The 10,543-nt window shown below is 35.2% G+C and overlaps 1 protein-coding gene across 3 annotated transcripts; it reads left to right on the top strand.

Annotated features, from left to right (window-relative positions):
- Window positions 276-8,652, top strand: LOC107630975 (protein TONSOKU). Of its 3 annotated transcripts, XM_016334271.2 has the most exons (20): window positions 278-704; window positions 769-1,566; window positions 2,133-2,309; window positions 2,527-2,618; window positions 3,184-3,282; window positions 3,406-3,860; window positions 3,945-3,976; window positions 4,064-4,291; window positions 4,397-4,544; window positions 4,705-4,815; window positions 5,189-5,289; window positions 5,393-5,516; window positions 5,845-5,957; window positions 6,312-6,423; window positions 6,627-6,731; window positions 6,820-6,886; window positions 6,993-7,113; window positions 7,227-7,394; window positions 7,648-7,765; window positions 7,838-8,652. In XM_016334271.2, exons 1-20 carry the CDS (start codon window positions 432-434, stop codon window positions 8,347-8,349), a joined length of 3,954 nt encoding a protein of 1,317 aa, XP_016189757.1. In that variant the 5' UTR covers window positions 278-431; the 3' UTR covers window positions 8,350-8,652. The 3 variants fall into 3 exon arrangements, 2 of the variants coding, with proteins under 2 accessions (XP_020974960.1, XP_016189757.1); XR_002359710.1 differs by lacking the exon at window positions 7,838-8,652 and having other exon boundaries at window positions 276-704; window positions 6,993-7,096; window positions 7,648-7,699; XM_021119301.1 differs by lacking the exon at window positions 6,627-6,731 and having other exon boundaries at window positions 277-704.

Here is a 10,543-nt window from a genome sequence, read left to right as displayed (position 1 = left end):
ATAGTATAAGTATTTGATTTGATAAGTAATATGAGAAATTTTTCGTTAGAAAATTAATTCTTAAAAGATGCTACCTAATTTATTTTCCTAATTGAAAAAGGACTATACTTTAAGAATTTTAATTTTATATGAATATAAAAAATGTTTAGTGCATGAATAATGCTATTGTATATTTAATAATCACTGAAAAGGGAAAAAATATTTAAAAAATAGAAAAAAAAAAAAAAAGCAATTTGGTATTTTCTTTTTCTTTTTTGGCGGGACAAATGAAATTGATCTAAAAGCTGGAAGATACGGCGTGGGAGGGAACGAGGTAGCAATTTGCTTTGCCTTGGAAATTGCATTTGAAAGAGAGAAAGACAAAGCCATCTTCAACCCAAAGAGAGAAAGAGTTTCAGAAACACCCGACAACCTTTCACCGTGGTTTCGTTATGCCGTGCCAGGACTCGGAGCTGAAGGCGGCGAAGACTGCGTACCGGAGCGCCAAGGCTGAGGGTAACCACCGCGAGGAGGCGCGTTGGGCCAACGTCATTGGCGACATTCACAAGAACAGAGGAGAGTACGTGGAAGCCCTCAAATGGCTCCGAATCGATTACGATGTTTCGCTAAAATACTTGCTGGAAAAGGATTTGCTCCCTACCTGCCAATCCATCGGCGAGATGTACCTCCGCCTCGAGCAGTTCTCTGAAGCTCTAACTTACCAGGTAATACTCTAATTTCTTTCCAATTTGTTCCTCAACGTTGTGAATTTTCCTCTCTCGATTGCAGAAGAAGCACTTGGAGCTTGCAAGAGAAGCTGACGATGTGGTTGAGCAGCAAAGAGCGAGCACGCAGCTAGGTCGAACATACCACGAGCTGTTCTCGAGATCCGATCACGACCACAACTCGATTCGCAACGCGAAGAAGTATTTCAACTTTGCAATGGAGCTTGCAGTGGCTCTGAAGAAGAAACCGCCAAGCAGCAAGTCTTCGTTCCTGAAGGAGTATATCGATGCGCACAACAACAAAGGGATGCTGGAAATGGAGCTCGATAACTTGCAGGAAGCGAAGGAGATATTAACTCGAGGGTTGGAAATTTGTGATGAGGAGGAGGTTAGTGAATTTGATGATGGGAGGAGCAGGCTCCACCATAACCTTGGGAATGTGTACATGGAACTCAGGAATTGGAATGAAGCTAGGTGGAATATCAAAATGGACATTCAGATTTGTAACAAGATTGGCCACCGTCAAGGGGAAGCGAAAGGGTATATCAATCTTGGGGAATTGCATTCCAGGACTCAGAAGTATGAGGAGGCAATCTCTTTTTATAACAAGGCACTTGGTTTGGCAAGGTCCTTGGAGGATGAGGATGCTTTGGTGAGGCAAATTGAGCAGAATATTAGGACTGTAAAGGAAGCTGTCAAAGTGATGGATGAGATAAAGAAGGAAGAGCAGAACCTCAAGAAGCTTAAAAGAGATATCGCCGTTGCCAGAGGGACACCTAATGAGCGGAAATGCCTGCTCCAGCAGAATGGCTCTCTTGAACGCCTTGTGGAGAAGTCAAGAATGATATCTGCATGGGAGAAGGTATTGGATTCTTCCATTTTGTATTTTAATTCTGTTATCTAAATGTCCTGTCTATCAAGGAATTTGCACCTGATAAACTTGCAGTGTACAAGTGTTAATAATGAGGACTTCATGCACTCAATTATATTATCATGCAACAGAATGTATTGTTAACCAGCATGACTAGATGACCTACTCCATCATATTGATTTTTGCTTAAACTTTTCAAATTCATTTTGGCATGCCTAGGGATGCCTTTTCAGTCTGTTCTATTGATGTCCATTTAAGCTTCTTATGTGCTGCCTATGCACTTACTCATATTGTTACTTTTGGATTCACTAAATGTGATGATGATGTTAATTTTGTTTAAAGCATGGTTGTTTTCCATCTGAAGGGTTCTGCTAATCCATGAATTTACTATTAAGTATTAGCATAAAGAGGTAGATTACTATCATGCACATGTTACTCTCAAAATTGATTATATGATTTTTTTCATCCACAGTTCATAATTTGACATTTTGAAGCTATGATATGTTCTGCGTGTGATTCTCAATGTGGCTTTTCTTATTAAATAATGTTTTGTTTAGCATTGCGAATTTGCAAAGGAGAAGAAGAGAATAGCAAGTGAACTTTGTGACAAGCAAAGGCTTGGTGATTCATATATGGATGTTGGAGAATCATATCAGAAGCTTAGAAAATTCAACAAAGCAATCAAAAGGTACAAGAAGAGTTGGGAAATGTACCAAACAATTGGCAGTTTAGAGGTAAATATTTCGTTATTCCCTGATATAATTTTAATACTTGCCGTCTTTTATTTCTGACACCAATTAATGTGTTACCATTCCAAACTTAAAACCCCATAAATGATTATTTTGTTATTCTATGATCACTAATATAACGTGAGTTTATTGCCACTTTATAGTTTATACATGATTAGGATGTTGCTTGTTGATTCTTATGCTTTCTTAGTAATGATTACAGGGTCAAGCATTGGTAAAAATCAATATTGGCAATGTTTTGGATTCTGCTCAAAAGTGGAGAGAAGCATTAGATGCATATACTGAAAGCTATAGGTAAATATGATTGATATAGCAATATCCATATAAGAAAAGCTACCAGTAAATTATTTTTTTTTTCTTTTTCATCAAAATAAGAGATAAAGTCATGGGGGAAAAAATGGTAGTAATCTCATGCTTTTGACACATCTAATTCTAGGTTGCATAAGACACTTGATCACTGTTAGGTTGTTAAGTGTGCTATGTACTGTGGGAGCACTGCAGTTGTTTTGCAATGTGTGGAACAAAATTACCAGAGGAAGGTTCTCATTTAGCTGTTTCCTTGTTGTGTTGATGACTCAACCATATGCATGAGTAAAATATATTTCTGTTATATGGTGTTTTACTGGGTTCGTTAAATGTCATAAAACTGAAATTGTTAAAGATTAAGTAAAGAATGCAGCACAAATTCTCAAGGCACTTCAAACAGTTGCAGCTGCAGTGACAATATCTAAAACCTAATCTCCTACAAATTGCAAGAATAATTTTTGTTTAGAGTTGTTGGCAAAATGCATCCTTGTTGGCTTCCTTTTGATGGTTTCGTATGTACTACTATTGAGTTCCATTTCATTGCATATTGCAGGATTGCTGTTGAAGCTCAACTTCCTGATATACAGCTTTCTGCATTAGAAAATATGCATTATAGTAACATGATAAGATTTGATGATGAATCCGAGACAAAGTAAGTTATGCACAGAAGCCTATAAACCTTGTAAATACATTTCTTGCTGTTAAATTACTCTTATAGAAGGGTCTCTTGCTTGATCTGTACCTAATATTGTTGATCAATTGTGATCCTTTGTAGGAGGTTGAAAATTTTAATTGATAAGCTGAAGAACTCAATAGAAGCTGAGTCAGGTGCTAAAAATATGGCAGAAGATTGTTGCTCTGAGACTGATACTGAGGCAGACAATAATCTGTCAATAGCTGGGTCTGATGACCTTTGCTCTCCACATACCAGTTCTAGATCAAAAGCTCTATCTACTGGAGAAGAATTTATAGATGACATGCCACTTATGTCAATCTATCAGTCCTTAAAAGGCTCATCCAGAAAGACAACAGGTCACATGGAAGATCTTACCAGCACCAAGCAAGCTGATAAGTCATCCAAAAGTCTTACAAATTTAACCGGTAATCATCAGGCAGTTGTTGGACGTAAACGTGTCCGTGTAATTCTGTCTGATGATGAAGAGGAGATGGAGTGTTCAAGCAAACGGAGTCATGATTGCGTGTTAGAAGACAGGTCTACTTATGATGCAAGTATGTTTTTCATCGTTACTTTCTTTGCTCTGATCCTTACACACTGTTATCTGTTATACTGATGAAAAATTAGTCTGATTGCAGATATGAGTAAAGTGAGTCCTAGTAACATTAAGGTAAATAAAGCTCTAAAATATGTTTGCTTGTGTATAAGTGTTACATGATTAACTGCTTGTGGATGCTTACAGTTTCTGGGATGGCAGGTTATCTCAGAGAATGGATCCAAACTTCCAATTAATGTTGAAGAAAGTAGCAGTTCTTTCAAATGCTGGAGTCCACATACACTTGCTAAAACTTGCAGACATTCCAGATCCATGAGCAATGACCTAGTTGCTGAACTTGATCTTCCTAGTGGTTCTAAATGCAACACAGATGCCTCTGGTAAACCAAGTGATGCTGCCCCTCCTGCGTCAAATAGTTCTCAATACGATGTGAGTTGTACAGTTAATTCATGGTTCCAATTTGTCCGGTTCAAATTTTCACCTTTCTTGCTAACTAATATTTTAATCTCCGACCTCCTTGCTCTCTGGTTGCAGAAATATATTGAGTGCCAGATTGGGAATGATCTAATTCACATAGAAGCAACCTGGTGTACTGCCAGTGATAAGCTGGATATTGAATCTTTGAAAGCTGTAGCTGCATGCTTATACTATCTACAACTTCCTACACAAAAGAGATCAGATGGTAGGCACTTCCTAGTTTAAAATTGTTTTCACCTTGTCAGTTATATTTGCATAGCATATCTTGCCAGTTAAAACTAAGAATCCGAGATTTTATTATTTCATATTTTGTTGTCGCAGTTATCCTTCAGTTTACCTGATTACTAATATGATTTTATGGGTAGGTCTGTTGCCTGTTGTTCAGCACATTTTATGTGCTGGAAGAGATCTAGAATCCCTAGAAACTGTTGAAAACCTTCAGATATGCAATGTCACAATTGAAGCGTCCATTGATGGTATGCTTTACTAATGTTTTTACTTTTTTGTTTGTTATTCTATGCCATTTTCTCAACTAGTTTTTCAAATTTTTGGCTGTTTGACAATAACTATATCTTAAGGGATATTGAACGTATTTGAAGCATATGCTTATTTTGGAATTCTAGATTAGTAGAGTAATTTTTGTTGTCTCTGGATAAAATTTTATTTAACTAATTGTCATTTTATATTCAATTATCTTGCATTTATTTAACCTTCGGAGACAGCAGAATTTGTTTGTCAAATAAGGCAAGCATTGCCTTCTGCTGTATTGGAGCTGTATTACCATAAGTTTTTTAGTCTTCGTCTGTTTGTCTCCAAGTGAGAAAGGCATTTGATCTACATTGTTTACAGGATGGATTCATAAGCGCCTCATAAAAATGTATGTAGACTTTTGCAAGCAGCTGTCAGAGAAGCCAAATATGAAGGTACTGAAGAAACTCTACAATCTAGAGGTAAGGATATTCACTGCATGCCAGTATCAATTCTGTTGTTGTCACTTCACAGTTTAGGTATTACAATGTTAGGTCTGATTTTGTCTATTTTTTTCCCCAATAGGTTTCGGATGATGAAATAGTAGTGTCTGAGTGTGACCTGCAAGATTTGTCTATAACTCCATTGATAAATGCATTGCAGTCCCAAAAAGCATTTTCAATGCTTGACCTCTCTCACAATTTGTTAGGTACTGTACATTTCTCTGATTTGTCATCTTTATGCTTATGATTCTGTTACTTTGCTCTTGTATGCAGATTGTCTAGTTACCTTTTCACTCTATTTCTTTTCAGTTCTTTTGTTTCGTCAATAAAGTCATTTATTTGGTTATAAAGTGTCATCTGTATTATAATGATAAAGTTTGATAATAATTCTTTGGCAGCTGATTAAAAGAATACTAATCCATAAAAAAGAACTTCAATAACTAATAATGCTTGTCCTATTATGTGGATGTCAGGGACAGAAATTAAATTAACTAGTGAAATGTATTAAATAGTTTTTAATTGGACATATATTAGGAAATGGGACAATGGAAGCACTTCAGAAGGTCTTCACAGCATCAGACCAACATTATGGTGACTTAACACTTGATTTGCATTGTAATCGATTTGGTCCAACCGCTCTGCTGCAGGTATGTACCATTTGTTTCTGTTTTTCTTACATTTTCCACATTGGTTATTTGTTACATTTGACAGTCATACTTCATTTACAGAAGGAAATTTCCAAAATTTGAACTAGAAATGAGTATAGTGGAGGTATACCTTTAATATTAGTTGTAATGTTCTATGAAAAGACATTGAATTTTCACTCTTCAATCACTAGAACTCGGCTAAATTTGACCATCTATTAAACATGCATTTCATTTTTTTTTTCAAATCCATCAGGCAATAATATTCTTATTAAATATATTAATCTATGATATGGACATATGGTTGGGCTTCTTACCAAATTACTAATATAATAACTTTTGTTTTTTCCACATCAGATTTGTGAATGCTCAGTGCTGTTTGATAGACTGGAAGTGCTCAACATTTCTGGAAATCGTCTTACTGATGCATGTGGATCTTATCTTTCAACTATCTTGAAAAAATGTAAAGGTATTAGCTACATGACCAGAGGTTCTGTCAATTTGATATAGTTTCCTTGTCTTGTGGTATAAATGGTCTCATTTATCAGTGAAAGTTATCTGTCTGAAATTTAGGGTAATAGTTTTGGAGCTATGGTCTCTTGAATGTGCTTGTATGTGGAATCTTGTTGCAGATAGGTCCTTAATTTAATTTTTGGATGTTCTGTTTTGTAGCCCTCTATAGCTTGAATGTAGAGAACTGCTGTATCACATCCAGAACTATTCAAAAGATTGCTGATGCACTGGACTCTACATCCGTACTTGCTTATCTCTGTATAGGTGTAATGAATTTGTCATTTGTTTTCCACTCACTGATGTAAGTAAATTTCATATTTTAACGAGTATTCTACATTTAAACATTTAACAGGACATAACAGCCCGGTATCTGGAAATACTATAGTTAATCTTTTGTCCAAGCTTTCCACTTTGAAAAGGTATGTATAGTCAATAATACCAATGGCACCATCAAGCTCAATATAGCATTGTTACATAACCTTTTTTAGGTCATTTGCAAATTTAAACTAAATATGCCCACTGTAGGTTTTCGGAGCTGAATCTCAGTGGTCTAAAACTAGGCAAACCAGTAGTTGATGCCCTTTGCCAGCTTGCAGGTACCTTGAGTTTATCAGGACTAATTCTTGGAGGTACCAGTATCGGAACAGTGAGTAAAATCTGTAATTGCCATGCATTCATTTTATTCTCAATACCATTCTTGTTTGTTCTAGCATACATACCTTACATGCTCTCCTGACTGGTTTTGTTGTCATTCTGCAGGAAGGGGTAATGCAATTAGCAGAACCATTGCTGAAAGGGGCTGAAGAGTTTGTGAAACTTGATCTATCATATTGTGGGCTCACATCAAACTTTGTTTCAAATATCAATGTTAATTTGTTTTGTTCCATCCTTGAGCTGAACCTGGAAGGAAATCCTGTTCTGCCTGAGGTTCGTTTGACTGCAATCTTGGATTTCATTTGCTAATATTCTTTTAAAGCATGTGTTATCCATTTTATTGATTGCTTTGTCATTCAGCACAGACTCTAACTTCTTAACATTTATTTACTGTTAACACAAGTTTGCATTTTCTATAGTTTTAGCTACAGGTACTACTGTGCCCATTTTACTAATTTATTTATGTAACACAACCAATTAAGTTTTATTGTCATCCATGTTGTTTAAATATCTCTAATGGATACAGGGCGGAAATACTCTATGTTCTCTTCTAGTAAACCCATCATGCTCTCTCAAAGTGTTGGTCCTTAGAAAGTGTCAACTTGGGCTCGCTGGGGTTCTCCACATAATTGAGGCACTGGCAGGTAGGTATCAAATCATAGTTCATTGTTTAAAAACTAGTGCTATTGTTTGGTAAATTTTTTTCCTTTAATCAGAGAACAACAGCCTGGAGGAGCTTAATCTTGCTGATAATACTGTACCAAATGAACTTTATGCTCTAAAATCCGACTTAACAGTAAAAGGTGACTCTGAAAAACACGATCAGATACTTGATACGATTAAGTTGGCGGGTAATCAAGAGGTCCATTGCTCTGTAAACTTGGACTACCATCAGCTTGAAGTTGCTGATAGTGAAGATGAAACAGTTAAAGCAGCTGCTTCTGGAATAGATGACAGTGCCAGTTCGTGTCAAAGAAATTCTTCATCTGCGGAGTGCCTTTTAACTCAACAACTTGCAGTGGCTATTGGCAAGGCAAAGAAATTGCAATTACTAGACCTTAGCAACAATGCTTTTTCATTGGAAGCTGCAGAAACTTTCTATAATTCCTGGACAAGTGTACGGGTGCCAAGTCAGAAGCACATTAATGAGGGGATTATGCATTTCTCAACAAAAGAAAAGAAGTGCTGCAGAGTGAAACCGTGCTGCAAAAAAGTCCTGCCTTTATAGTAGTTTCCTCACGAAAGAATTAGGCAATATTCCAGCGAACGGTTGTTCTCATTGCTGCTTTATTTATGATTATGCCTCTCCGCTATAACTGTAGCCTCTGCATGTTGCTTGTGAGGAGGTACATGTGCTCCAGCTTCATTTGTATATATTATCTCACAGGAAAGGAAATGTTGATTTACTAGCCTAACGAGCTTTGCTGCAACTCATGCAATGTATGAGTCATGCGCTGTATGTATTAACTTATCGTTATTTTATTTATTTTTTTTTATGGTGCATTGATTGAAATTTTGATCTGGGTAACAATTGGATAGCTCCCCTGAATTTTTACTTTTTTTTTATTGGCCATGAATATTAAAATTTTACTCTTTTTTTTTTTTGTTCAATGGATGGGACAATTCCCAATTCTAGGTATCCCAATGGATTGGACAACCCTCAATTCTAGGTATACAACACATCCACACACTCTTTGTCCTTTTACCACATTTTTTCTCAATTACAATCTCTAGAGTTTGAACCTTAGACATTTGAGGTGGGGATGGGGAGATATGCCATATAAGCTAAGACTCATTGGCAAATTTTACTCGTTTAAAGAGTCTAGAGTGATGCCCAAAAAGCCGCAAGGAAAAACAACTATTTCAAAACCAAAACCCAAATGCGGCTACTTTTTTTATTTTATGTTTTTTGTTAGTTCTGAATTTTTTTTTTGGACGTGATTAGAGTTCTGAATTTAAGTTGATTCTCAGACCCAAGTAGGCTGGCTCTGGCTATCCCTTTTTCAATAGAATTGATCCAAACCCAAGTTCATTTTTCTCCAAAAAGTTAAACTCATTAATCTATGGAAAGATGATAATGCTACTCCTAGTTTGATAATGTCACTTTTTTCTATAAATTTATAAAAAAATCATGTAAAGAGTGATATTATCAATAATAGGAGTTGCATTATTATTATTTCCCCTGGTAATGTCCAAGAAAAATGTAAATTTATAGACACTTATAACTTAACTCCTTGTATGTTAAAGAAAAAAAAACTCATGTTATCTTATCCCTTAATATCTCAATTTTACAGTTTTCCTCAACTAAGGATATTTTAGGAAAGTATCTCAAAGAAGGCCTCTTATTTTAAAATTATATAACATGTAAATGACTAAAATAGAGTATCAATAACTAAAATAATTAAATATCACTTCAAGTATTAATATAACTTCTAATAAAGTAATTCCATTTTGTTATCGGTGAATCAAACATCAAAAAGCAAATTTTAATGTTATGACTGAACTTCCCAATCTACTTTATAGTTCTTTTTCTTTTTCTGGTAACATACTTTATAGTTATTTTCTGAATAATCACATCATAAAGATAACACCGAAAGATTTGGCCACCATATTACATAGCACTCAAATATTTTAACCAAACAATTTCAACATTAAAGAATCAAATATTGTTATTACATTATGTTAGTACTACTAATAATTATTAACATGACACATCTCTGTACCGAAAGAAGCCAAGTCTCAAAAGCAAGTAAATTAATTAGCATACTGTTGATATACACACACAATTATTTCAGCATATGGAACGAATTATGAGCAGTATAATCGATTGGTGTAATTGAGTTTAATTATCAAGGAAGGTGCTTGAGGCATTCAGTATTTCTTTTTTGGTGTTTACACGGCTGGAATATATTCGGTAATTAGTGGAACGTATTTTCTCCTTTGATACTTTCATGATTTCTTGTAATCTACTATTTTCTTTTCTGATTGTATTTTCGGGAATAATAATGAATATCATTGGTAATTATGTATGGACTGGAATATCATTAAGTTCGCGTGATCACTCAATATATAACTTAATTATTATTGTATAAGTGCCAAGCATGCACCACAATAATCGTATTGTATTTCTTTTCTGAAATTATTTTTACGATTTGTTACATACATAAAGTTCTAGTTAATAAAGTCTAGAAAGTAAGCTAAAGCACGCCTTCACTACCATCATAGTGGCTTTTCTTTTTAACGAAATTTATTTTTACATGTGAAAAAAAGGATACAGTAACTTTTGATTTTAGGCGATTTTGGACGCTATAACTAGGTAACCGAAAATTCTTAAAACGAGTATAAAGGGAAGCAGAAATCAAGCAAAAAAGCAAGTTGGATTTTTCTGAAATGTAGCTCTCCCTATAACCAAGTTTGATTTT

The sequence above is a fragment of the Arachis ipaensis genome, chromosome B03, assembly GCF_000816755.2.
Source record: "Arachis ipaensis cultivar K30076 chromosome B03, Araip1.1, whole genome shotgun sequence".
Lineage (NCBI taxonomy): Eukaryota > Viridiplantae > Streptophyta > Magnoliopsida > Fabales > Fabaceae > Arachis > Arachis ipaensis.
Note: the sequence above shows the minus strand (reverse complement) of the source record. Positions and strands in the feature narration are given on the sequence as shown.